Source organism: Oryctolagus cuniculus, chromosome 7 (genome assembly GCF_051225735.1).
Source record: "Oryctolagus cuniculus isolate XC-2025 breed Fujian yellow rabbit chromosome 7, ASM5122573v1, whole genome shotgun sequence".
NCBI classification, from domain to species: domain Eukaryota; kingdom Metazoa; phylum Chordata; class Mammalia; order Lagomorpha; family Leporidae; genus Oryctolagus; species Oryctolagus cuniculus.
The window spans coordinates 56,017,280-56,042,403 of record NC_142873.1 but is presented as its reverse complement, the minus strand read 5'-3'; the positions used below and the strand labels follow the sequence as shown (position 1 = coordinate 56,042,403).

Below are 25,124 nucleotides of genomic sequence, written 5' to 3'. Positions count from 1 at the left end.
AGGTCCTTTAGAATCTTAATTAGGCCTCCCAAAATAAGAGATGACTTATGATAGCAGTAAGCAATACTTTTAATTTGAGGAAACATCTCATCTAGGGCAGCAAAACAAACTATTTGCATAGCACAAACATAGAGGGTCAGCTTCTTTGCAGGTACACTGTTGATCTCATCAATAAACCGGTTTGTTAGAGAAGAGGCAGTGTCCTCCAAATGGTGATAGAGAATTTGTATTGTTCACTCAGATGGTTTATTTATTTATTTTTTTGACAGGCAGAGTGGACAGTGAGAGAGAGAGACAGAAAGGTCTTCCTTTTTCCATTGGTTCACCCCCCAATGGCCGCTGCAGCCGGCGCGCTGCAGCCGGCACACCACGCTGATCCGAAGCCAGGAGCCGGGTGTTTCTCCTGGTCTCCCATGCGGGTGCAGGATGGACCTGAGCCACCCTCCACTGCCTTCCCGGGCCACGGCAGAGAGCTGGACAGGAAGAGCTGGACTAGAACCCGGTGTGCTGGCGCCGCAGGCAGATGATTAGCCTATTGAGCCATGGCACTGGCCCATTCAGATTATTTTTTTAAAGCTGTTGTTAGACCTTTGTATCACTGCAAATCTGGAAGAAATATGTAGATTTGTGCCAGAGCTGGTGGTAGATGTAAGATTCTTCTCTATATATTGGTGATTCTTTGAGTATGAATTGGAATTGGTATGGTTTTCTATGAGGTGACACAGTAATATGGCAGTACAGAACTCAGATTTTATTGATGGCAATGACCTGTCCATGTCAGTTACAGCCAAGGGTAGTCATGTGTCTTTCTTGGTTAGTGAAATGTAAATGGATGTCTTCTATTTTTTTCTTCCCCCTACAAAGTAGATATGCTTTTGGGAGCTTCAGCAGCTATAGTTCTGGAATTCCAAGAGCAAGGTGCTGGCATCTGCTCAGCATCTGATGAAGGCCTTCTAGGTACATCATGGCAGAAGCCATCACACAGCAAGACATCTGGAATTTTTAATCTCTCAGATTTGTTCACACTGAGTTTCTAGCAATCCACTAGTTACAGTTCAGGCTTACCCTGGCTCTGGTTTCCACAGAGTTTCTTGTTTGAGGGTTTCTGCCCTAGTAAATTGTGATTCTCTTTGAATTTTTGTATTTGCCTGCTTGTCTTTCTAATTTTAGGGGCAACAGTTGGTCTTCAGATCTAACTTATCTTGTAAGAAAAGTTACTGATTTTTCATTTTGTTCAACTTGTTGGTAGCATGAAATAGTGACTTCCAGGCTTTTTTTCACATCATACTAGACCCAAACTGCTTTTGCTACTATTTTTAAAAAATATGTATTTATTTATTTGAAAGGTAGAGTTGCAGAGAATTAGAATGAGAGAGAGAGAATCTTCCATCTGCTGGTTCGTTCTCCAAAGTGGCCAGGAGTCTGGAGTTTCATCTGGGTCTCCCATGTGGGTGGTAGGGGCTCAAGCACTTGAGCCATCTTCCACTGCTTTCCCAGGCACACCAGCAGGGAGCTGGTCAGAGCTGGAACATGGGACTGGCACCGTGATGCAGTGCGTAAAGCTGCTGTGGGTAGTACCAGCATCCCATATGGGTGCTGCTTCAAGTCCTGGCTGCTCTACTTCCAATCCAGCTCTCTGCTAATGCACCTGGGAAAACAGTAGAAGATGGCCCAAGTCCTTGGGCCCCTTAGCCAATGTGGGAGACTGGAAGAAGCTCCAGGCTCCTGGCTTCGGTTCAGCCTCGCTCTGGCCATTGTGGCCATTTGGGGAGTGAACCAATGCTTGGAAGACCTCTCTATATCACTGCCTCTGCCTCTCTGTAGCTTTCCCTTTCAAATAAATAAATAAATCTTAAAAAAAAAGAAAAAGAAAAGGATTTTTAAAAAAGATTTTATTTATTTATTTGAGGGGCAGAATTACAGACAGTGAGAGGGAGAGACAAAGAGAAAGGCCTTCCATCCACTGATTCACTCCCTATTGGCCTCAATGGCTGGAGCTGTGCTGAACCGAAGCCAGGAGTAAAGAGCTTCTTCCAGGTCCCCTACGCGGGTGCAGGGGCCCAAGCACCTGGGCCATTTTCTACTGTTTTCCCAGGCCATAGCAGAGAGCTGGATCGGAAGAGGAGCAGCTGGAACTTGAACTAGTACCCATATGGGATGCTGAGACTGCAGGCGGCTTAACCTACTGCGTCACAGCATTGGCCCCAGGATTTCCTTTAATAATAATAAAAAAAAAAAGTAAAGAAAGAAGAGAAAGAAGAAGTGGAACATCCAGGGCTTGAACTGGTACCCATATGTGATACTTGCATTGCAGGCAGTGGCTTAATCCACTACACCACATTGTTAGCCCACTATTTAAAACATTACTAAATTAGATATCCCAATGTCCTCATTAATGCAGAATTTCAAAAATTTAAAGATATTTTGAGTTATCTTATTGGTATCATAAATGTTTTAAAATTTAATTTTGAATTTTTTTGTTATAGATGAATATGAACGGGAGGAAACAAGACAAGTTTATATGGATCTAAACAATAACATTGAGGTAAGAGTGAAAATTTGAATATGTTGAACAAGGAATTTCTAAGCAAAGTACAATGATTGCTGCAAGGATACAGACAACTGTTCCTTCTAAAAGGATTACTAGCTATTTGTTATATATGTGTGAACCGACAATAAAATTCCTAGGGTCCTACACTGTGAATATTGGTGTTTTTATGTATTTGGAAGAGAGAGATTGAGATCTCCCACTGGCTATTTTACTCTCCAAATTCTTTCAACAACTGCCAGGCTCCTGGGAACTCAATTCAGCACTCCCAAATGAGTGTAGAATCCCAATTACTTGAGCCATCACTGTATTGCCTTCCATGGTTTCCATTAGCAGGAACCTGGAGTCAGGAGCAGAGCTGACCAGAACCCAGGCACTTTTATATGGAATGTAGGTTTTCCAATTGGCATCCTAACTGCTAGGCTTGTCCCATATTAATCATTCTTTAATGTAGTGGATTTTTTAAAATTTTCATTTTATTAGTGGGAGAGAGTGAATGAGAGAGAGAGAGAGAGAGAGAGAGAGAGAGATCTTCTATCTACTGGTTTACTCTTCAAATGCCTGCAGCAATCGGGTGGGCCAGGCCGAAGACAGGAGTCTGGAGCTCAATCTGGATTTCAGTTGGGTTCCTTGGCAAGAACCTGCTGCCTCCCAGATGTGCATCTGCAGGAAGCTAGATCAAAAGTGCAGGAGCTGGGACTTGAACCAGTGGCTCCCATTATGGAATATGAGTGTCTCAAGCAGCATCTTAACTGCTGCTTCAAATGCCCATTCCTGTACTAACTTTTTGAGTTATACATTAGTCACACTATTTAGCTTAATTTATCGGTTATTTATTAACTTAGAGACTAGCACAGTGTGATGTATAACCATCAGTTTGAAAACAAAGTATTATTAAATCTGTGTCTGGTTTCTGCCTTTCCTTATCTGATTTCCTATTACTCATCACTTTGCTTTTCTATTTTAGTCAATCTTTTCTTTTATATTTCTTAAATTTACTCCTTTTGATCTTGGTTCTCTGAATTTGTATTCTCTTTCCAAAACTTTTGTATCTTAAGATCTTATATACTTATAAACTTCACTCTGTTTTTGTTATCTACCCTTACTACTTTATGTAAAATGTCTTTTTATTATTCTTTATCTTTCTGCTTCATTTAATTTTTATGAAGAGCATTTAAGACCACATGACAGGTTGGCATTGTGATGTAGTAGATAAAGCCAATACCTGCCTTCCATATTATAGTGCCTGGGATAGAGTTCTGCCTCTGTTTCCAGTCCAGTTTTTGCTACTGAACATCTGGGGAGGCAGCAGGTGGTGGCTCCAATACGTGGATCCCTGTCACTCAAGTGGAAGACCCAGAGACCCAGATGGACTTTTGGCTCTTGGCTTTGGCCTTCCCAGACAGATTGTTGTGGGCATTTGGGGAGTGAACTAGCAGATGCAAGATCTATCTCTCTGCCTTTCAAATAAAAACAGACAAGCAAACAAACAAAAAAACCTTAAAACCCGAAAACACCTGGCATGGCATTTATTTAATATATATATGTCTCTCTCTCTCTCTCTGTACATGTGTACTCTATAATAAGTTCCAGTAGTGTATTGACTGTGTATTAAATTACAAATGTCTAAAACAGTCCCTAGCATATAATAGACAACTGTTTATAATGAATGAATGAAAAATTCATCTGATTTTGCAAAGCCAGATTTGTTGAGTATTGAATGAATACATGCTGCCAGATTATGGATGTATAATTTTGGACTGTTATCGGGGAAAGGTTTTACTTTAGTGGGGGAAGACAGAAGTAAAATAAGTAAACACAAATAAGTATAGAATTACAGATTTTTGGCCGGCACCGCAGCTCAATAGGCTAATCCTCCGCCTGCGGTGCTGGCACACGGGTTCTAGTCCCGGTTGGGGCACCAGATGCTGTCCCGGTCGCTCCTCTTCCTGTCCAGCTCTCTGCTGTGGCCTGGGAGTGCAGTGGAGGATGCTCCAAGTGCTTGGGCCCTGCACCCGCATGGGAGACCGGGAGAAGCACCTGGCTCCTGGCTTCGGATCAGCGTGGTGTGCCGGCCGCAGCGGCCACTGGGGCATGAACCAATGGCAAAGGAAGACCTTTCTCTCTGTCTCTCTCTCACTGTCCACTCTGCCTGTAAAAAAAAAAAGAATTACAGATTTTTGTATGTCCTGTTAAGTAAATGACTAGGGTGTCCAAAAATCATTTTGCTGCCGTTTATATTATGTAAAATAGCTGTAGTTACTTTAAGCATCTGGAAAACTAACATAATAGATACTCAGTAGATTTTAAATACATTAATTATTCAAAGTTATAGGTTTTTCATTATTTAAAATTGTGTGTTTTCTATGTAATGATTGCATGTTACAAATTTATTAATATTTTCATAGTTTGAAGAAAACTGTTTAAAATCTTAACTTTGTATTTCAGAAAATGATAATAGCTTTTGAGGAACTTCGTGTGCAAGCTGAGAATTCCAGACTGGAAATGCATTTTAAGTGTAGGAATTCCATTTTATATTACTGTTCTTTCATTTCTATTTTTACTAGCTCATATTAATGATTTCCTCCTTTTAGCTTGAAATCTTCAACTGTTTTTACATTTTGTGCTTTTCTGTTTTTTTTTTTTTAAGTCCCTCAATATCTTGTGGGGTGTGGTAGGGAATTGATATATCTTAAAATTATTTATTTATTTATTTATTTATTTATTTTTGACAGGCAGAGTTAGTGAGAGAGAGAGACAGAGAGAAAGGTCTTCCTTCCATTGGTTCACCCCGCAATGGCTGCTGTGGCCGGCACGTTGCACCGATCTGAAGCTGGGAGCCAGGTGCTTCCTCCTGGTCTCCCATGCGGGTGCAGGGCCCAAGCACTTGGGCCATCCTCCACTACCTTCCCGGGCCACAGCAGAGAGCTGGACTGGAAGAGGAGCAACCGGGACAGAATCTGGCGCCCCAACCGGGACTAGAACCCGGAGTACCAGCGCTGCAGGCAGAGGATTAGTTTAGTGAGCCACGGTGCCAGCCTTAAAATTATTTTTTAATTTCAAACCTCTTTCCATGAAATCTTACTATAGTTCATATTTAACTTTTTAGAAGTGTGGTTTTATTTTATTTTTATATTTATTGGTAATGTGTGCATGTTAAAATAAATATATATGTAAGATATATTATTCCAGATTTGTATATTAACAAGGAACAAACTTTTACATGTATACAATTTAAGACTTGAAGAATTTTAAGTTATTATAACTTTGATATTATTTAAATTCCCTAGTACTAAAGGGAAAGTTAGCAACAATAAAACAGCAATTTTAGCTCATTACAAAATTTTGAAGTTTGATATAATTTTGAGATATATAAAGAAATGAAATAAACTTGAAATTTTATTTGTAACAGAAAAGTTAAACAATTATGTTAAGACATTGTGGTATATTTATTTTATTTTTACAGTAAAGGAAGACTATGAAAAAACCCAACACCTTGAAGAAGAATATAAGAAGGAAGTAAATGACAAGGAAAAGCAGGTTTTTTAAAATCAACTCTATGTTCTTTGTATTTGCTAATTCATAAAATACTTAAAATTTTGAAAAAAATTTACATTTTCTGACTAGATGGTAAACTTCTCTCAGTGAATTTTAATATTATACATCTTAAGTATTTGCCTTTTGCTTAGCTAAGTGAATTTTTATTGACTCAGATATACACTCACTGAATACTAGCCTTTTTTGGTTTTTCAATTAATGAGTTATGTATAATACTTACATCAGTGGATAATAGTACATTGTGAAAAAAGATATTATTTTGTGAGAAATTTTGTTTAGACAAACCTCATAAAATGTAGAGATGATTGCTGAGCACTCAACTCAAATTTTACAATCTATTTTGAAATACACTATTCCATAATACCAATGAATGAAAATGAAACCATTCATTTGATTCTTTCTATTAATATCACATAGTGGGAGACTTGAAAATGGCAAGTGTTTATTCGTTGACTTTTCAAGAATGTTGATTTCAGATTATTATGCCAATTCAAGCCTGTGCTTCCAAATGAAAAGTGATAAAAAGAGTTCTGTTCTATTTCCCACTATTTTTGCAGTTTTTTTTTCTAATTTGCTTCAAGATATCCTATAATCACAGGTCACAAGGATATCTACTTAAACAATAGTCAAGAAATTTAAAGTACAGAGAGGATATTTAGAGTTTTAGGTTGTGATTAATTGATGAAATTTCAACCTAAGTGTTATGCTTAGATATTTTGAAAGAGTTACAAGTTTTTAAATTTTAACTTTGTTGTTAAGCTATGTCTCTGAAAGAAGGAACTGTTTTTACAAGTTAAAATTATGCTTATTATAAAGAACACAAAAATAGAGTGAAATGCTAAAAAAATGCTTGCTGGAGTTTTGGGTACATGGGCCTTGTTGGTCTTGCTTGTAAAATGGTGTCATGGCCAGCTGCTGACCAGTTTTTGTTTGGGACTCCCAAGTTTCATTATTTGTTAGACTTTTTTTTCTGAGGCTCTCCAAATCCTTGGCTGATGGCATATTGGAACTGGGTTGGTCAGGGTAGGAAGCACAGGCTGAGTATCATCATTCTATATGCTGGCTCTTCCATTATATGCTTTATCCTCACCTCTTTCTGTACTTGGGTATTCATGCTTAGCGATGATTTTTTTCAAAAAAGGTTTATTTATTTACTCGAAAGGCAGAGTGTCAAATGTGGGGAGGGTAAACAGGAGAGAGAGAGAGAAAGAGAGAAAAAAAAAAAAAGAGAAGAGAAGAGGGATTATCTTTCATCTACTAATTCACTCCTCAGTTGCTACAATAGCCAGGGATAGGCCAGGCTGAAGCCAGGAACCAGGAACTTCATCCTTGTTTCCTACATGGGTGGCAGGGATTCGAGTACTTGGGGTGCTGCCTTCCCAGGTGCATTAGCAGAAAGGTGGATCAGAAGGTGGAGCCCCTGGCACTTGACCTGGCACTCCAATATAAGATGCTGGCATCGTAAGCAACAGCTTAAAATTTTTAGTGCTCACTATTTGTTGAATGAGTCAGTACACTCCATTATGTAATTTCAGTAATAACTTGAAATACATAGTATGGTATTGGTTATATCATAATAGTTCATTCAATTAGGTATTCAATAAATATTTATTATTCAAGCATACATTGAATGTCAAATACAGCCAAGTGAGAAGTATGTAAGCAAGTATGTAAAATAATTCTAGGTGATGATAAATGCTATGGTGCCACATTTACCTTTTAATCTATATGTTTTATTTAAATATTTCATTTTAGATGTCACTACTTTTGGTCCAGATCACTGAAAAAGACAATAAAATTAAAGATTTAACATTTCTGCTAGAGGAATCCAGAGATAACATTAATCAATTAGAGGAAAAGACAAGTAAGAATTTATATAAGAAAATATGACAATGTGTTTTATGTATTCCTATTGCTGAAACCTAAATTTTAGCTTTTATTTAAAATGTATTATAATGCTTTCTAATGCTGTAAATTCTCAGTTTGAGTTGGGTCAATTGGAGGAGGGCATAATAGAATCACTTAAGGAGCTTTTTCCAAGTACCTGTACTCCTTTTTTTCTCCTTTTCCATACTCCTACTTTCTTCAAAGTAAATTTTGAACATCACACTCTATAAAGATAGATATTTAAGTCTTTTATCTTTCCTGAGGTATTCTATGAGGCTGGAATATTGCCTGGTGCATATGAACACTGAGTATTCCAAGGGAGGAGTTAACTGATTCTTCCTGGAGCAAGATAATTATTTGCCATTTGAAGAAGAGAGAGTGTTTTAAAGAATAGGAAAACAAATGCCACAAGATTCCTATGATGCTATGGAAGATGTATGATATTTCACAAAGTACATTTAGGAAAAACTGTTGGTGGTTCAGAGTTTACTAGATGGACAAGTTTTGTGGTGCAGTGGGTTAAGCTGACACCTGCAATGTCCAGCACCCCATAGTTCAAGTCTCTGCTGCTTTACTTCTGATATGGCTCCATGCTAATGCACCTGGGAGAGAAGCAGATGGCCAAATTGCTTGGTTACCTGCCCTACATGGAGACCTGGATGAAGTTTCTGGTTTCTAGGTTCAGCCTGCCCCAACCCTGGCTGTTGTGGCCATTTGGGGAATGAACCAAAATGTCTCATTTTGTCTTTTCGTCTGTCTCTGTAATTCTGCCTTTAAATAAATAAATAAATTTAAAAAATCCACTAGACAGTGAGTTAGAGGAGACAGTATAGACAGAAGAAATGTCTTGTGCAAGACAAGGAAATGTGACAAGGTATAATTTTAATTGATAAACTGACTGGTGTGACCCCATATTTTTGATAACTCAAGCAGATAGATGAGACTATTGTGGGGAGCAACTCGGACTAGACTAAGTTACTGGAATTAAGACTTATTCTATGCATCTGCTCTCCCACAATATGGCGCTGGGAGAGGAGAAAACAGCTTCTACGCAGCTGCCTCCAGTTCAACCAATAAACTGTAGGACCTGCTCCTGATTGGAGGAGAGCAGCGTACTCGGCGTGTGGGCAGCTGAGTTGGGATTGGCGGAAGAGGACTATAAAGGAGGAGAGAGACAACATGCACCAGGAACATCTAAGGGGAACATCTAAGAGGAACACCTGTGCAGCCCCCGAGAGAGCCGGCCGGCGGTGTGCCGCTCCCCCGTGGAAGTGGGGAATGTGGCGGGGGAACCGCCCTTCCACGGAGGTGGAAGGGTCGGTAGCCAACCCGGGAAGAACCAGCAGCAAACCTGGGGAGGGCCGAGCAGACAAAAGAACAGCGCAGGGTCCTGTGTCGTTCCTCCACGAAGAGGGGGAGCGACAACTATAAAGAATGTTTAGATTCATTTATGCAGGACCTTAAATGTCATGTCATGTTTAGACTATGTTATTATTTTGCAAACTTGTTCAAGTGGCAGGATACTTGAAAGTCATAGTGTACTTTGTGAAATATCATACATCTTCCATAACATCATAGGAATCTTGTGGTATTTGTTTTCCTATTCTTTAAAACACTCTCTGTTCTTCAAATGGCAAATAATTATCTATTTCTTGCTAACCTGTGCTAGCTAATTTTACCTTATTGTCATTATCATAGGCTATATTCCAAATATATTGAAATTGTTTGTTTCTCTTCATTTTATGTTCTTCCTTTCTTACCCCATGACTTCTATCCAAAATAAGTCTCAAATCTCAACTCCAAATCTGTTGGCTAAATCCTAGTGAAGTCTTTCTGATTCTTAATAATGGTTTAGGCATTACCCTTTTGTCTTCTGTGACTGTGAGTGTCTTGAAGGGATGGATGATGTCTCATTAACTATCTTTTTGTAATTCTAGTGACCTAGCATTTTGCTTTGCATATAATAAGAGTCATTTGGATGAATGGATACTTAACCTTAAATTATAAGCTGGAAACACTGTATTGGTTATAAAGGACTATAATTCTATATGATTTTGTAGACTCATAGCCACTGAAATCTGTTCATTTAGATTACTTTTCATTGTTTCCATACAATGTACCTTCCATTTTTTCTTTTGGTTTTTCTTTATTTTATTTGGATACTTTCTGTTGATCTGTAACTTAATCCTGCCTCGACTGTCTATTTTGCTTTAAATCCATCTACTGAATTCTTAATTTTGGATTAATCATATATTTTTCTCTTCTAAAATTTCCACTTGTAATTTTAAAAAAGATTTATTTTGTTTATTTGAATGGCAGAGTTATAGAGAGAGAGGTTCACTCCCCGAATGGCCGCAACAGGTGGGCTGTGCCAGGCCAAAGCCAGGAGCCAAGAACTTCTCCTGGGTTTTCCTTGTTGGTGCAGGGGCCCAAACACTTGGGCCATCTTCTCATGCTTTCCCAGATGCATTAGCAGGGAGCTTGACTGGAAGTGGAGGAGCTAGGTCTCACACTGGTGCCCATATGGAATGCTGACGTTGCTGGTGGCGGCTTTACCCAGTATGCTACAATGCTAGCCCCATTTGACTTGATGTTTTAAGATCCATTTCCTTGGTTAAATTCTCTTTCATTTATTTATTTATGAAATAAACTTGAAACTTGGCATTTTTACTTAAATTTTTAAAAATTGAGTTAAGCAGAGAGAGCGGGAGAGAATGCGAGAGAGAGAGAGAGAGAAAGAGAAAACCTCTTTTGCTAGTTCTCTAAATGTCCACAATGGCTGGGGAAACCAAAAACTCAATTGAAATCTCCCATGTGGGTAGTAGGAACACAGTTACTCGAGCCCATTGCTATTACTTCCCAGGGTCCACATTAGCAGGAAGTTGGAGTCAGCAGCTGGGAATCAATCCCAAGTACTCTGATGTGGGATGCAGGAACTGGTGTCTTAACCACCAGGTCAAATGCCCATTCCAAAATCTTTTATTTTAAAAATCATATTTTTCATCTTGTTTTGAATATATTAATGATTGATATTTAACATCTGTTATCTGTTTACTTCAATATCTCTTTTACCTATTAGTTGCTTTTTTTTAAAAAAAGATTTATTTATTTGAAAGGCAGAGTTACAGAGAGGCAGGAGCAGAGAGAGAGAGAGAGAGAGAGAAAGGTCGGTCTTCCATCCACTGGTTCACTCCCCAAATGGCTGCAACAACTGGAGCTGGGTAGATCTGAAGCCAGGAGCCAGGAGCCACGGGAGATAATAGTCTTAAAGAATCATTTTAAGATCATGCTTAACAGGGCCGGCGCTGTGGCGCAGCAGGTTAATGCCCTGGCCTGCAGTGCTGCCATCCCATATGGGTGCCAGTTCTAGTCCTGGCTGCTCCTCTTCCGATCCAGCTCTCTGCTGTGGCCTGGGATAGCAGTAGAAGGTGGCTTAATTCCTTGGTCCCTCACACCCGTGTGGGAGACCCTGAAGAAGCTCCTGGCTCCTGGCTTTGGCCATTGCAGTCATCGGGGGAGTGAATCAGCAGATGGAAGCTACCTCTCTGTAGCTCTGTCTTTCAAATAAAATAAAATAAATCTTAAAAAAAATCATGCTGACCAATATTAGCATATTTATATTAGCATCATTTCCCTCCATTTGGACTGTTATTTAATAGAGAAAAATAGTCATTGTTACAAATAACAACTAATTTTCTTGGTATGTTTTTTTGTTAAATACTACTTACCTATATAACTTTCTTTTTTAGGATTACAGAATGAAAACTTAAAAGAATTAAATGAGAAGCAGGATCATTTGACATCAGAACTAGAAGACATTAAAATGTCTTTGCAAAGAAGTATGGTATGATTTATTTATTTATTTTTTAAAGATTTATTTACTTTATTTGAAAATAAGAGTTACACAGAGAAAGAAGAAGAAGAAGAAGAAGAAGAAGAAGAAGAAGAAGAAGAAAGAGAGAGAGAGAGAGAGGTCTTCCATCTGCTGGTTCACTCCCCAATTGACCACATTGGCTGGAGCTGTGCCGATCCGTAGCCAGGAGCCAGGAGTTTCCTCTGGGTCTTCCCATGCGGATGCAGGGACCCAAGGACTTGGGGCATCTTCTGTTGCTTTCCCAGGCTACAGCAGAGAGCTGGATTGGAGGTGGAGCAGCCAGGACTGGAACTGGCACCCATATGGGATGCTGGCACTGCAGGTGGCAGCTTTACCTGCTATGCCACGGTGCCAGCCCCAGTATGGTATGATTTAAAAGCTAATTGTTTGAGCTGGCACCGTGGTGCACTAGGTTGATTCTCTGCCTGTGGTGCTGGCATCCCATATGGGTGCTGGTTCTAGTCCTGGTTGCTCCTCTTCCAGTCCAGCTCTCTGCTGTGGCCTGGGAAAGCGGTGGAGGATGGCCCAAGTCCTTGAGCCCCTGCACCTGCATGGGAGACCAGGAGGAACCACCTGATTCCTGGCTTCGGATCGGTGTAGCTCTGGCTGTTGTGGCCATTTGGGGAGTGAACCAATGGAAAGAAGACCTTTCTCTCTGCCTCTCTCTCTCAATGTCTGTACCTCTATCTGTCAAATAAATAAATAAAATCTTAAAAAAACACTAATCGGTGTATAATAAGCCTCACACTATAAATCAATCCACAAATATGTGTTATATACTAATTATATAAATAAGGACCCAGGACTTCAAGAAGAGAAGACACAATTTCTGTCTACAAAATGCTTATAGTTTAATTAGTGACATTGGATAAGAACATCAAAAGTATATATAAAATATGAGCAAATACTAGGTAGCAACAGAGTGATTCAGGCAATAAATTGTTATATTTTTAAGAATTGAAAGAACATTATGGGCTGGTTTGACTATGAAGACTTTATGGAGGAGTTAGAACTGTAGGTGGAATTTAGAGAATGATGAATAGAAATAAGAATGGTACGTGGACATTCTAGAGAGAGGAGGGTGGATGATGGGTAGATGTGTAATGGAAGAGGGGCAGCACATTTATAGAAAAGTATTAACTATTTTTTCTTAAGGCCTTTAGATCATTGCTTTTCTTTTGTATTTCATTTAGAGTGCTCAGAAAGCCTTAGAGGAAGATTTACAGGTAGCAACAAAAACAATATATCAACTCACTGGAGAAAAAGAAGCCCAAATGGAAGAATTTAATAACACTAAAACTGCCCACTCATTTGTTGTTACTGAACTTAAAACTACTATCTGTAACTTGAAAGAATTACTGAATACAGAACAGCAAAGGTAAATTTTTTTAATTTTTAATAAAATAAATGATTAAAAGTAATTTACTTCAATATTCAGTACCATTTTCTATTAATTGTTAACAAATAAGTACTTCCTGGAGCAACTATAATCAAGTTCTTTTTTTAATGAGTACAGTGGGGAAAACATTTTAAAAGTTTGTAGGTGAGCATTCTAGGAAAAGATTTAAAAGTAGATACTTGCTATGATAGTTCCGCTGCATGTTTTGTCAGAGTCAAGCTAAATAAACTCATCAATGCTGATTCAATGATTTTATGTAATTAATAAAATTGTTGATTATTATCTTCTTAGAAATAACTTCCAAGTTTGTCTGTAACTTTTTTTTTTCTGATTTACTGGTGTCTGTAGACATCTTTTGTTATAGAGTAGGTACTACTCTATGTTTACTAAATGAATAGATTAATGAATATTAACTATACAAAAAACTATTCATTTGCATTTCATTTTTTTTCTTTTTTTTTAACTTTTATTTAATGAATATAAATTTCCAAAGTACGGCTTATGGATTACAATGGCTTCCCCCCCATAACGTCCCTCCCACCCGCAACCCTCCCCTTTCCCACTCCCTTTCCCCTTCCATTCACATGAGGATTCATTTTCGATTCTCTTTATATACAGAAGATCAGTTTAGCATACATTAAGTAAAGATTTCAACAGTTTGCTATCACACAGAAACAAAGTGAAAAATAATAGATGATTTTTTAAATGATGATGAAATCAGATAAGACCTATTGTCATGTTTAATCCCAGTGAGAGTCAAGTTGAGAATTGATAATTTCTTCTTCTTCTTCTTCTTCTTCTTTTTTTTTTTTTTTTTTTTTTTACAGAATATCAGTTTAGTATACATTAAGTAAAGCTTTCAACAGTTTGTACCCCCATAGAAACACAAAGTGAAATATACTGTTTGAGTACTCATTATAGCATTAAGTCTCAATGTACAGCACATTAAGGACAGAGATCCTACATGAGGAGTAAGTGCACAGTGACTCCTGTTGTTGACTTTACAAATTGACACTCCTGTTTATGGCATCAGTAATCTCCCTATGCACCAGTCATGAGTTTCCAAGGCTATGGAAGCCCCTTGAGTTCTCTGACTCTTATCTTGTTCAGACAAGGTCATAGTCAAAGTGGAGGTTCTCTCCTCCCTTCAGAGAAAGGTACCTCCTTCTTTGATGGCCCTGTTCTTTCCACTGGGATCTCACTCACAGAGATCTTTCATTTAGTTTTTTTTTTTTTTTTTTTTGCCAGAGTGTCTTGGCTTTCCATGCCTGAAATACTCTCATGGGCTTTTCAGCCAGATTGGAATGCTTTAGGGCTGATTCTGAGGCCAGAGTGCTGTTTAGGACATCCGCCATTCTATGAGTCTGCTGAGTATCTCGCTTCCCATGTTGGATCACTCTCCCCTTTATGTATTCTATCTGTTAGTATTAGCAGGTACTAGACTTGTTTATGTGCTCCCTTTGACTCTTAGAACTTTCATTATGATCAATTGTGAACTGAAATTGATCACTTGGACTAGTGAGATGGCATTGGTACATGCCACCTTGATAGGATTAAATTGGAGTCCCCTGGTATGTTTCTAACTCTACCATTTGGGGCAAGTCAGCTTGAGCATGTCCCAAATTGTACATCTCTTCCCTCTCTTATTCCCACTCTTATGTTTAACAGTTCATTTGCATTTCATCTTAATAGCAGCTTGCCTAAATGTTTTATTAAAGACTTGTTCTGGGGGCCAGCTCCGTGGCTCACTTGGTTAATCCTCCGCCTGTGGCGCTGGCATCCCATATGGGCTCTGGGTTCTAGTCCCGGTTGCTCTTCTCCCAATCCAGCTCTCTGCTGTGGCCCGGGAGGGCAGTGGAGGATGGTCCAAGTGCTTGGGCCCCTGTACCTGCATGGGAGACCAGGAGGAAGCACCTGGCTCCTGGCTTCAGATCAGCTCAGCATGCCGGCTGTAGTGGCCATTTGAGGGGTGACCTTTCTGTCTCTCTCTCTCTCACTGTCTAACTCTGCCTGTCAAAAAAAAAAAAAAAAAAGACTTGTTCTGTTTTTCACTACTTTATATTAAGGATATATTCATATAAAGCTGTGTTTTTTTTTTTTTATTTTTAGTGGGTATTTACTATACGTAAATTCAGATTTATTTCCAAGTAATTATGAAAACCATTTAAAATTATTTTCTCAGATATACATTTTTGTTTTTTTTTTTAAACTTTTATTTAATGAATATACGTTTCCAAAGTACGAATAATGGATTACTATGGCTTCCCCCCCATACCGTCCCTCCCACCCACAACCCTCCCCTCTCCCACTCCCTCTCCCCTTCCATTCACATCAAGATTCATTCTCGATTATCTTAATATACAGAAGATCAGCTCAGTATACATTAAGCAAGGATTTCAACAGTTTGCTCCCACACAGAAACATAAAGTGAAAAATAATAGATGATTTTTTTTTTAATGATGATGAAATCAGATCAGACCTATTGTCATGTTTAATCTCAGTGAGAGTCAAGTTGGGAGTTGATAGTTTCTTTTCTTTTCTTTTCTTTTCTTTTCTTTTTTTTTTTTTTTTTTACAGAGGATCAGTTTAGTATGCATTAAGTAAAGATTTCAACAGTTTGCACCCCCATAGAAACACAAAGTGAAATATATTATTTGAGTACTCGTTATAGCATTAAATCTCAATGCACAGCACTGAGACCTAGGTTTTTGTCACATTAGCATTAGAATTATTTAAGTTTGATAGGATAAAGGAGAACAAGATTCTCTTTAAAGTCATGAGTGTAGCAGTTAGTTCTTCTTTTCTGCTTGTACGTGGTGAGGAAAGAAAAGCTAGGTTTTCTAGCTCCCTTAATTTTATATATTGTGTGTGTGTGTGTGTGTGTGTTTAAAACCATGTGTATGTTTCCTTCTTAGGTAGGAGCAGCCTGCTTTGTCATTTATTTATTTATTTATTTGAAAGTCAGAGTTTGAGGCAGAGACAGAGAGAGCGATTTTCCAATTACTGGTTAACTCCCCAAATGGCCACAACGGCCATTTGAATCTTCTGGGTCTCCTGCATGGGTGCAGGGTCTCAAGCACTTGGGTCATATTTGCTTTCCTAGGCCATAGCAGAGAGCTGGATTGGAAGTGGGGCAGCTATGTCTGTAACGGGCAGCCATGTGGAATTTTGGCACTGCAGGCGGCAGCTTTACCTGCTGTGCCACAGTTCTAGACCCTAATTTTATATATATTGTTGATTGACCTACCCAGGCAATTTTCAAATTGTAAGTTCGCAAAGGTTCGTATGTCCCCTTAGCTCTGTTTTATAGATTGAGGAAACAGAGAAATTAAGGCAGAATTCAGGATAATAATAGTTATAATCTCTCTCACAGTTCTAGTATGCATTAATTTCATTATCAATAACTAGGAGACAGGGGTGCGTTTTCTGGCACAGTGGGTTATGAAATGGCCTGTGATGCCAATATCCTATTTGAGCTCTGGTTCAAGTCCCAGCTGCTCTACTTCTGATCCAGCTCCCTGCTAATGGCATGGGAGATCAGTGTACGATGGCTCCTGATACTCATGTTGGAGACCCAGATGGAATTCCAGGTTCCTGGTGTTGGCCTGTGGTTGTTGCGGCCACTTGAGGCGTGAACCAGAGAATGAAGCTCTCTGTCTCTTCTCTCTCTTTAACTCTGCTTTTCAAATAAACAAATATATAAATCTTAAAAACAAAAACAAAGAGACACATTGTAACTATAAGCTGTAAGGTTTTATGTAGATGTAATTAATATATATTTTTATTATTGTAACATTTTACTTAAAAATGTTACACTACAGCACAGAGTAGGTATTAAATAAATGTTTAATAATTGGGTAAGTCTGTGCTAAGGTGTATCAGTTGCTAATTTGCAGCAGTTCTACTTAATAGATGAATTCTGAATAAAGGCATATTTTAAGTTGTAAAATTATGTATTTTATAAGGCTGGAAAAAAATGAAGACCAGTTGAAAATAGTTAACATGGAGCTTCAGAAGAAATCAAGGGACCTTGGTAAGTTTTAGAGAGTAACATGTACTTAGATAATTTTAGCTACTTATAAAGATATAAACACTGTTTCAGAATAAAAAATAGTTTTTCCTCTGACATTTGCTAATAGTGATTTTTTGATAATTTTTATTTGATATTTTTTGAAAACAGAAAATTTAAACCTTAAAGAATATTCAGGCCGGCGCCGTGGCTCAATAGGCTAATCCTCTGCCTTGCGGTGCCGGCACACCGGGTTCTAGTCCCGGTCGGGGCGCCGGATTCTGTCCCGGTTGCCCCTCTTCCAGGCCAGCTCTCTGCTATGGCCCGGGAGTGCAGTGGAGGATGGCCCAAGTCCTTGGGCCCTGCACCAGCATGGGAGACTAGGAGAAACACCTGGCTCCTGGCTTCGGATCAGCGCAATGTGCCATCGCAGCGCGCTGGCTGTGGCGGCCATTGGAGGGTGAACCAACGGCAAAGGAAGACCTTTCTCTCTGTCTCTCTCTCTCACTGTCCACTCTGCCTGTCAAAAAAAAAAAAAAAAAAGAATATTCAGTTTCACTAAGCAGCTCATAGATATCTAGAAGTGAAAAGAATTTAAGAAATGTTTATATTTTGTTTATTTTAGGATACAGGAACTTTAGTAATTATCTGTTCTGTTTTAATTAAAATTTAAAATGTCATTGCTTAGTTATGTTGAATTATATACTATTTATTACAAAATGTGATCTTGTTTTATCACATGGTATTGTTAATATTTAACAACTTTTGTGATCAAAAGAGGGACAAATTCTGTTACAGCTATTTACTAATAACCTATGCTTCATATTTATAAATTTTCCTATCTACAAATATGGAGAATTAGAAAGATACAAAATATTTTCTTTTCCAATTTCAGTGAAAAGAATTCTTTTTAATTTGTAAACATTAAAAAATAATTCAAGGACTGGCAGATATTTTTCTAGAATGACACTGTAGCTTTCTGTAAGCTTATTAGCTTTGAATACACAATAGTTTAATATTTTTAACTAATTCTGCCTAATATCTTAAATGTTTGTTTAAGATTTCATAAGTAGTTTAGGCTATTTTGTTGAACTTTTGAACCGTATTTATGCTTTTCCTTTTGCAATGTTTAGTTTTCCGCTATTCATTAACCCTTGGTCATCCAAAATTGTAATATTCAAATAATTTTATTTTTATTTTATAAGAATGGTTGTAAGTACATTCCTCATCCAATATTTAAATCTTCCTTCAGAGCATAAACTTGTATTTCAAATCACTGTGTGTATCTACTTTGTTTAGAATTATTTAATAGAATGTTGTAGACTAAAACATAATTTTGATCATTTAACATACCTTTAAATGAGTATTTCCTTGTAACAATTCAGTCTACTATTGAAATGAAATGGCGGTTGTTTACCATATAAAAAATTCAGTTGTACAGTATGATTTTTCTTGGAGCGTACATTATGAGAAGTTTGAATAGGAATCCTATAACTGAAACAGTAGCGTCTGTGATTTTTAGTGTTTTCATAGACATTGCATGTTTTGGGAACATACACAAGTAGTGAAATACCATGCTCATGAAAAATCTCTTATATGGGCAAAAGGTTAATAGAGCAGTGATATCCAAAATAAGGGAGTAAGAATTCCACTAGCATATGGGAAGAACACATTAGAATTTCTATTTATTTTTTATGTTTTATTTATAATGAATCATATCCTCACATATATTGATAAAGTTATATAAATGTGAGGATACTTTAAAGAGTTCATGGGAAATGGAATTAAAAGATAAATTTAGGTACCAGCATTGTCCTGTAGTGGGTAAATCCACAACCTGCAATGCTGGCTTATGGGCCCATATGGGCAATGCTGGCCCACAGGGGCACTAGTTTGTGTCCTGAGTGTTCCACTTCCAATCCAGCACCCTGTTGATGGCCTGCGAAAAGCAGAAGATAGCTCAAGTGTTTGGGCCCCTGCCACCTATGTGAGAGACCCATATAAGGCTCCTGTCTTTGGCCTGGCCCAGTTCTGGCTGTTGCAGCTGTCAGATGCATTTTTTTAAAAAATATTTTATTTATTTATTTGAAAGGCAGAGTTACAGAGAGAGAGTGCGAGAGACAGAGAAAAAGGTCCTCCATCTGCTTGTTTACTCTCCAAATGGCCACAATGGCTGGAGCTGAGCCTGATCTGAAACCAGGAGCCAGAAGTTTCTTCTGGGTCTCCCATGTGCGTGCAGGGGCCCAAGTACTTGGACCATCTTCCATGGCTTTCCAGGCCCATAGCAGAGAGCTGGATCAGAAGAGGAGCTGCTGGAACACTAACTGGCACCCATATGGGATGCTGGCACTGCAGGTGTACTGTGCCACAGCGCTGGCCCCACAGTATTGAAGGTTTCTTGTATAGTTGTGTTTCAACATTTTTTTGTACCAAAATAAAGTCGTCTTTTAATTAAATTTTCACAGTTTCTAAGTGCCTTCATATATAAATAATGTATTTGTATTTTATATGTATTTATGTTTGTGCAAATAGATTTATTAACAGAGAGATGTTAATGCTAGTACCAAGAGGAACTTGAATAAGTCAATGTGGACTGCAGAGTTGGGAAAGGCTTTATGGAAGGAGCAATTTTTTTTAAAGATTTATTTATTTATTTGAAGAGTTACACAGAAAGAAGAAAAGGGGGGGAGAGAGAAAGAGAGAGAGAGAGAGAGGTGCTCCATTCACTGGTTCACTTCCCAGTTGGCTGCAATGGCTGGAGCTGTGCCGATCAGGAGCCAGGAGCTTCTTCCAGGTCTCCCACGTGGGTGCAGGGGCCCAAGCACTTGAGCAGTTTTCTACTGCATTCCCAGCCATAGCAGTAAGCTGGATTGGAAGTGGAGCAGCTGAGATTCAAACTGGCACCCATATGGGATGCCAGCACCACAGCTGGTATCTTTACCTGCTATGGCCATCATTGGCCCCTTGTTTCCAGTTTGTTCACCTCCTGCTCATTCTTTGCATCTCTGTGTGAATGCTTCTTTAAAAATACAAATCTGATTATTCAGTGTTTAAAATTTAAGAACCACCTTATTGCCCAAGTTAAAACTGCTTAGATACTAGCTGTCTTTTCATTGCTCGTTTGGAGTGAGGACAGTGCATACCAAGTAAGTTAAAGCTATCTGTGGGGATGGCGCTGTGGCATAGCAGGTGAAGCCACCACCTGCAGTGCCACTTCCCATATGGGCGCTGACAGAGTCCCCGCTGCTCCACTTCTGATCCAGCTCCCTGTTAATGTGCCTGGGAAAGCAGTGGAGGATGGCTCAAGCCCTTGGGGGCCTGCACCCATGTGGGATACCCAGATACCCAGATACCCAGAAGAAGCTCCTGACTCCTGACTCGTGGCTTCAGTTCAGCCCAGCTCTGGTTGTTGTGGCCATTTGAGGAGCGAATCAGCTAATACAAGTTATCTTTCTCAGCCTCTGCCTTTGCCTCTCTGTAACTTTACCTTTCAAATAAATAAATAAATCTTTAAAAACATCTAAGAACTCTTAAAGCTATTTAGAATAATTTTTTGTCATGGTATTTATTTTTATTTATTTTTTTTTGCTTTGCTGCTTCTTGTGTCTCTTATCCTCAACTCAGTTTAATACTGCTCTAAACAGGTCATATTGTGGTCATTTTTCATATCTGCAGACATCTTTTCTTTCAGTCTGGTAACAGATTCTCCATCTGTTCTACTGCTTCCACTTTGGTTACTAAGTATGTAATCTAACAACTATTGAGCTAAGACTTAGTTATTTATTTTTCATTTAGCCTTGGACATATAATGAAGAAACATAACAGACATGGTCTTTTCTTGTAGAGGGAGATAAAACATAGAAATATTTAGTTACAATTTGGGATAAATGCCATGAAGGGAATAAAAATAATGACATGTAAGAAAATAATAGGGTCTAACGTAGTTTTGGTGATCAGAGTGGCTTTTAGCTGAGACTTAAAAAGTAAATGAGATTTAAAGTGTTAGGTAAAGCAATGGGTTATAGAGAACTTTTCAGTCAAAAGGAAAAGCATGTAGAAATTCTCTGAGGTGTGAGGGAGCTTGGTTCATTCAGCTGACTGAATGAAAGCTTCTGTTATTGAGGTTAAGAAGTGATATGGAGAGAGGAGTGACAGGAGTATTGGGAGTAGAGCCAAGGAAAGGAATTCTGACTTTGATTCCAACAATGAAAGAAATCCATTGAAAAATTTTGAGCAGAGGAATAATATGATCTGTTTTTTTTTAAAGGACATTATAGCTTCTATATGGCAGATAAATTTAATGATGGGTGGAAAGTGCAGGTAGTGAGGAAAAAAGAAGGGGAGAAGAAGTAAGGTTGATGGCTATTCAAATAGCCCAAGTGCAAAGGAGTGTCTTTTTTTTTTTTTTTTTTTAAGATTTATTTATTTATTTGAAAGAGTTACAGAGAGGAAGAGAGAAAGAGAGAGAAAAAGAGAGTTCAATTTGCTGGTTCATTCCCCAAATAGCCACAACAGCCGGAACTGGGCTGATCCAAAGCCAGGAACTAGGAGCTTCCTCCGGGTCTCTCACAAGGGTGAAGGGGCCCAAGGACTTGGGCCATCTTCAGGGCATAGCAGAGAGCTGGGCTGGAAGTGGAGCAACTGTGACTCGAACCTGCATGCATATGGGATGCTGGCACTGCAGGCAGCAGCCCTACTGGCTATGCCACAGCGCCGGCCTCAATGTTCTTTTTTGTTATTTATTGTTATAATGTATTTATATTATTATTGTTAGTTTTTATAATGTGCAGAGACAGAAATTTTCAGTAAATGGTTCTAATAATTAATAATCCTTAGCAGTAAGGAAACATAATAGAATTTATTACAGATGATAGCTGGACATAATTAGAGAACTCTGTGGGTAGTTAAAAATGTAAGGTAGGAGAAGAAGTGAGAGATTTGGACTGGAAAGATCTTTCAGTTCATTAGTATACTACTGAATTTATTGGAAGTATTAAAAAGAAGCACTGTAAGGGGCGGCACTGTGGCATAGTGGGTTAAGCTGCTGCCTGCAGTGCTGCCATTCCATGTGGGCATCGGTTCAAGTCTCAGCTGCTCCTCTTCTAATCTATCTCCCTGCTATGGCCTAGAAAAGCAATGGAGGATGGCCCAAATCCTTGGGCTCCTGCACCCACATAGGAGACCCTTAGGAAGCTTCTGGTTTCTGACTTTGGATCTGCTCAGCTCTGGCTATTGCAGTCATTTGGGGAGTGAACCAGCAGATGAAAGCTCTCTCTCTCTCTCTCTCTCTCTCTCTCTCTCTCTCTCTGACTTTCCCTCTTCCTCCCTCCCTCTCTCTCTCTGTAACTCTGCCTTTCAAATAATTAAATAAATTCATCTTTTAAAAAATGTAAAAACGCTTCACAATGGCAAGAAAGAATGGTATCGCAAGAATAACAGAAACAGCAGTTAGGAAATATGAATAATGCAAGGTCTTAAAAATCAAAGGGAATAAAGTGAGCAGTGGTTAATGGTATAAAATACTAGAAAGCTTCATGATGAGGAAGAGGGAATAGCATTACAAACTGGTTGTTGGAGATCTTTGAGATCATTATTTTATTACCACCATAGGTATAGGCATTAGTTTTGCATAATGTTAAGAAAGAAATGTGCAGGTATGTCCCAAATTTGGGACATGCTCAATCTGACTTGCCCCAAATGGTGGAGTTAGAAACGTGCTGGGGGATTCCAATACAATCTCATCAAAGTTGCATGTACCAATGCCATCTCACTAGTCCAAGTGATCAATTTCAGTTCACAATTGATCACACTGATAGGTCTAAGAGTCAAAGGGATCACACAAACAAGACTAGTGTCTGCTAATACTAACTGATAGAATAAAAAAGGGAGAGAACGATCCAACATGGGAAGCAGGATACACAGCAGACTCATAGAATGGCAGATGTCCTAAACAGCACTCTGGCCTCAGAATCAGCCCTTAAGGCAGTCGGATCTGGCTGAAGAGCCCATAAGAGTATTTCAGGCATGGGAAGCCAAGACACTCTGGCAAAAAAAAAAAAAAAAAAACAAACAAAAAAAAAAAACAAAACAATGACGACCTAAATGAAAGATCTCTGTGAGTGAGATCCCAGTGGAAAGAACAGGGCCATCAAAGAAGGAGGTACCTTTCTCTGAAGGGAGAAGAGAACTTCCACTTTGACTATGACCCTGTCTGAATAAGATCGAAGTTGGCAAACTCAAAGGGCTTCCATAGCCATGGCAACTCATGACTAGAGCCTAGGGAGATTGCTGACGCCATAAACAAGAGTGTCAGATTGTTAAGTCAACAACAGGAGTCACAGTGTACTTACTCCTGGTGTGGGATCTGTCCTTAATGTGTTGTCCAATGTGAAGTAATGCTATAACTAGTACTGAAGCAGTGTTTTACACTTTGTGTTTCTGTGTGGGTGCAAACTGATGAAATCTTTACTTAATATATACTAAATCGATCTTCTGTATATAAAGATAATTGAAAATGAATCTTGATGTGAATGGAATGGGAGAGGGAGCGGGAGATGGGAGGGGTGCGAGTGGGAGGGAAGTTATGGGGGGGAAGCCAATGTAATCCATAAACTATACTGTGGAAATTTATTTTTACTAAATAAAAGTTAAAAAAAAAAGAAATGTGCAGGTAGCAAACAGAAATTTGTCTGCAAAACAAAATGAGAAATCTGATGGTAGCTTATAAGTGGCAAAAGGTCAATCAGATATTTTTGATTTATATTTGGATAGGGTATTTCTATAGAGTAGGAGAAATTAAAGATTCCTCTACATAGAACCAGTGTATATTGATAATATAGCAGCTAAATTCCCAGAGAAGGAGGGAATATAGAGATCCAAAATACAATGGTTAGAATTAACTTCAGAAAAGAGGATCACTTCTCCTTTTAAATTTGGAGTGAAGATTATGAAGGCAGATGTTTAGACATTGATGAGTTGAAGGTAAAGACACATGCTGGGCCGGCGCTGTGGCTCACTAGGCTAATCCTCCATCTGTGGTGCTGGCACCCCGGGTTCTAGTCCCGGTTGGGGCGCCGGATTCTGTCCTGGTTGCTCCTCTTCCAGTCCAGCTCTCTGCTGTGGCCCAGGAAGGCAGTGGAGGATGGCCCAGATCCTTGGGCCCTACACCAGCATGGGAGACCAGGAGGAAGCACCTGGCTCCTGGTTTCGGATTGACGCAGTACACCGGCCATAGCGGCCACTTGGGGGGAGAACCAATGGAAGGAAGACCTTTCCTCTGTCTCTCTCTCTCTCTCACTGTCTAACTGTGCCTGTCAAAAAAAAAAAAAAAAAAAAAAAGACACATGCTGACCTATTCCAAATATATGTTATATAGATCCATTGCTTATTTTGTTTCATAAGCTTTTGTTGTATTTGGCTGTGGAATTAGCTGTATAGATACATTGCTATTAATATATATTATTATGTTTGCATAGTTAAGTTTGGACTTCTGTGCTTTATAGAATTCTATTTGAATTAATCTAGCTCTTTGTTTTTCCATTTTTTTAGCATTCTTATTTATTTTCTCTATTTTTTAAATCCCCTTTAACACATTTATATTCTTTTTGTTTATTTTAGAAGAGATGAATATGTTAAAAAATAACAAAGAAATAGAAATTGAAGAATTGAAAAAAATCTTGGTAAGTGCATTGTCTTTCCTATTAACATGCAATAATTACTTTTCTTTTTTAAACTTTTATTTAATAAATATAAATTTCCAAAGTACAACTTTTGGATTATAGTGGCTTTTCCCCCCCATAACCTCCCTCCCACCTGCAAGCATCCCATCTCCCGCTCCCTCTCCCATTCC

General features: G+C 38.7%; 1 protein-coding gene across 4 annotated transcripts in view; it reads left to right on the top strand.

Annotated features, from left to right (window-relative positions):
• Positions 1 to 25,124, top strand: part of SYCP1 (synaptonemal complex protein 1) — a 106,810-nt gene that overhangs the window by 17,349 nt on the left and 64,337 nt on the right. For all 4 annotated transcript variants that reach the window (XM_008264617.5, XM_089300102.1, XM_008264616.5 and 1 more), the window contains 8 exons: positions 2,487 to 2,545; positions 4,997 to 5,066; positions 6,015 to 6,088; positions 7,862 to 7,970; positions 11,743 to 11,837; positions 13,061 to 13,245; positions 17,232 to 17,299; positions 24,893 to 24,954. In XM_008264617.5, coding sequence (XP_008262839.2) covers positions 2,487 to 2,545; positions 4,997 to 5,066; positions 6,015 to 6,088; positions 7,862 to 7,970; positions 11,743 to 11,837; positions 13,061 to 13,245; positions 17,232 to 17,299; positions 24,893 to 24,954 — 722 coding nt within the window. The remainder of the gene's footprint in view (positions 1 to 2,486; positions 2,546 to 4,996; positions 5,067 to 6,014; positions 6,089 to 7,861; positions 7,971 to 11,742; positions 11,838 to 13,060; positions 13,246 to 17,231; positions 17,300 to 24,892; positions 24,955 to 25,124) is intronic.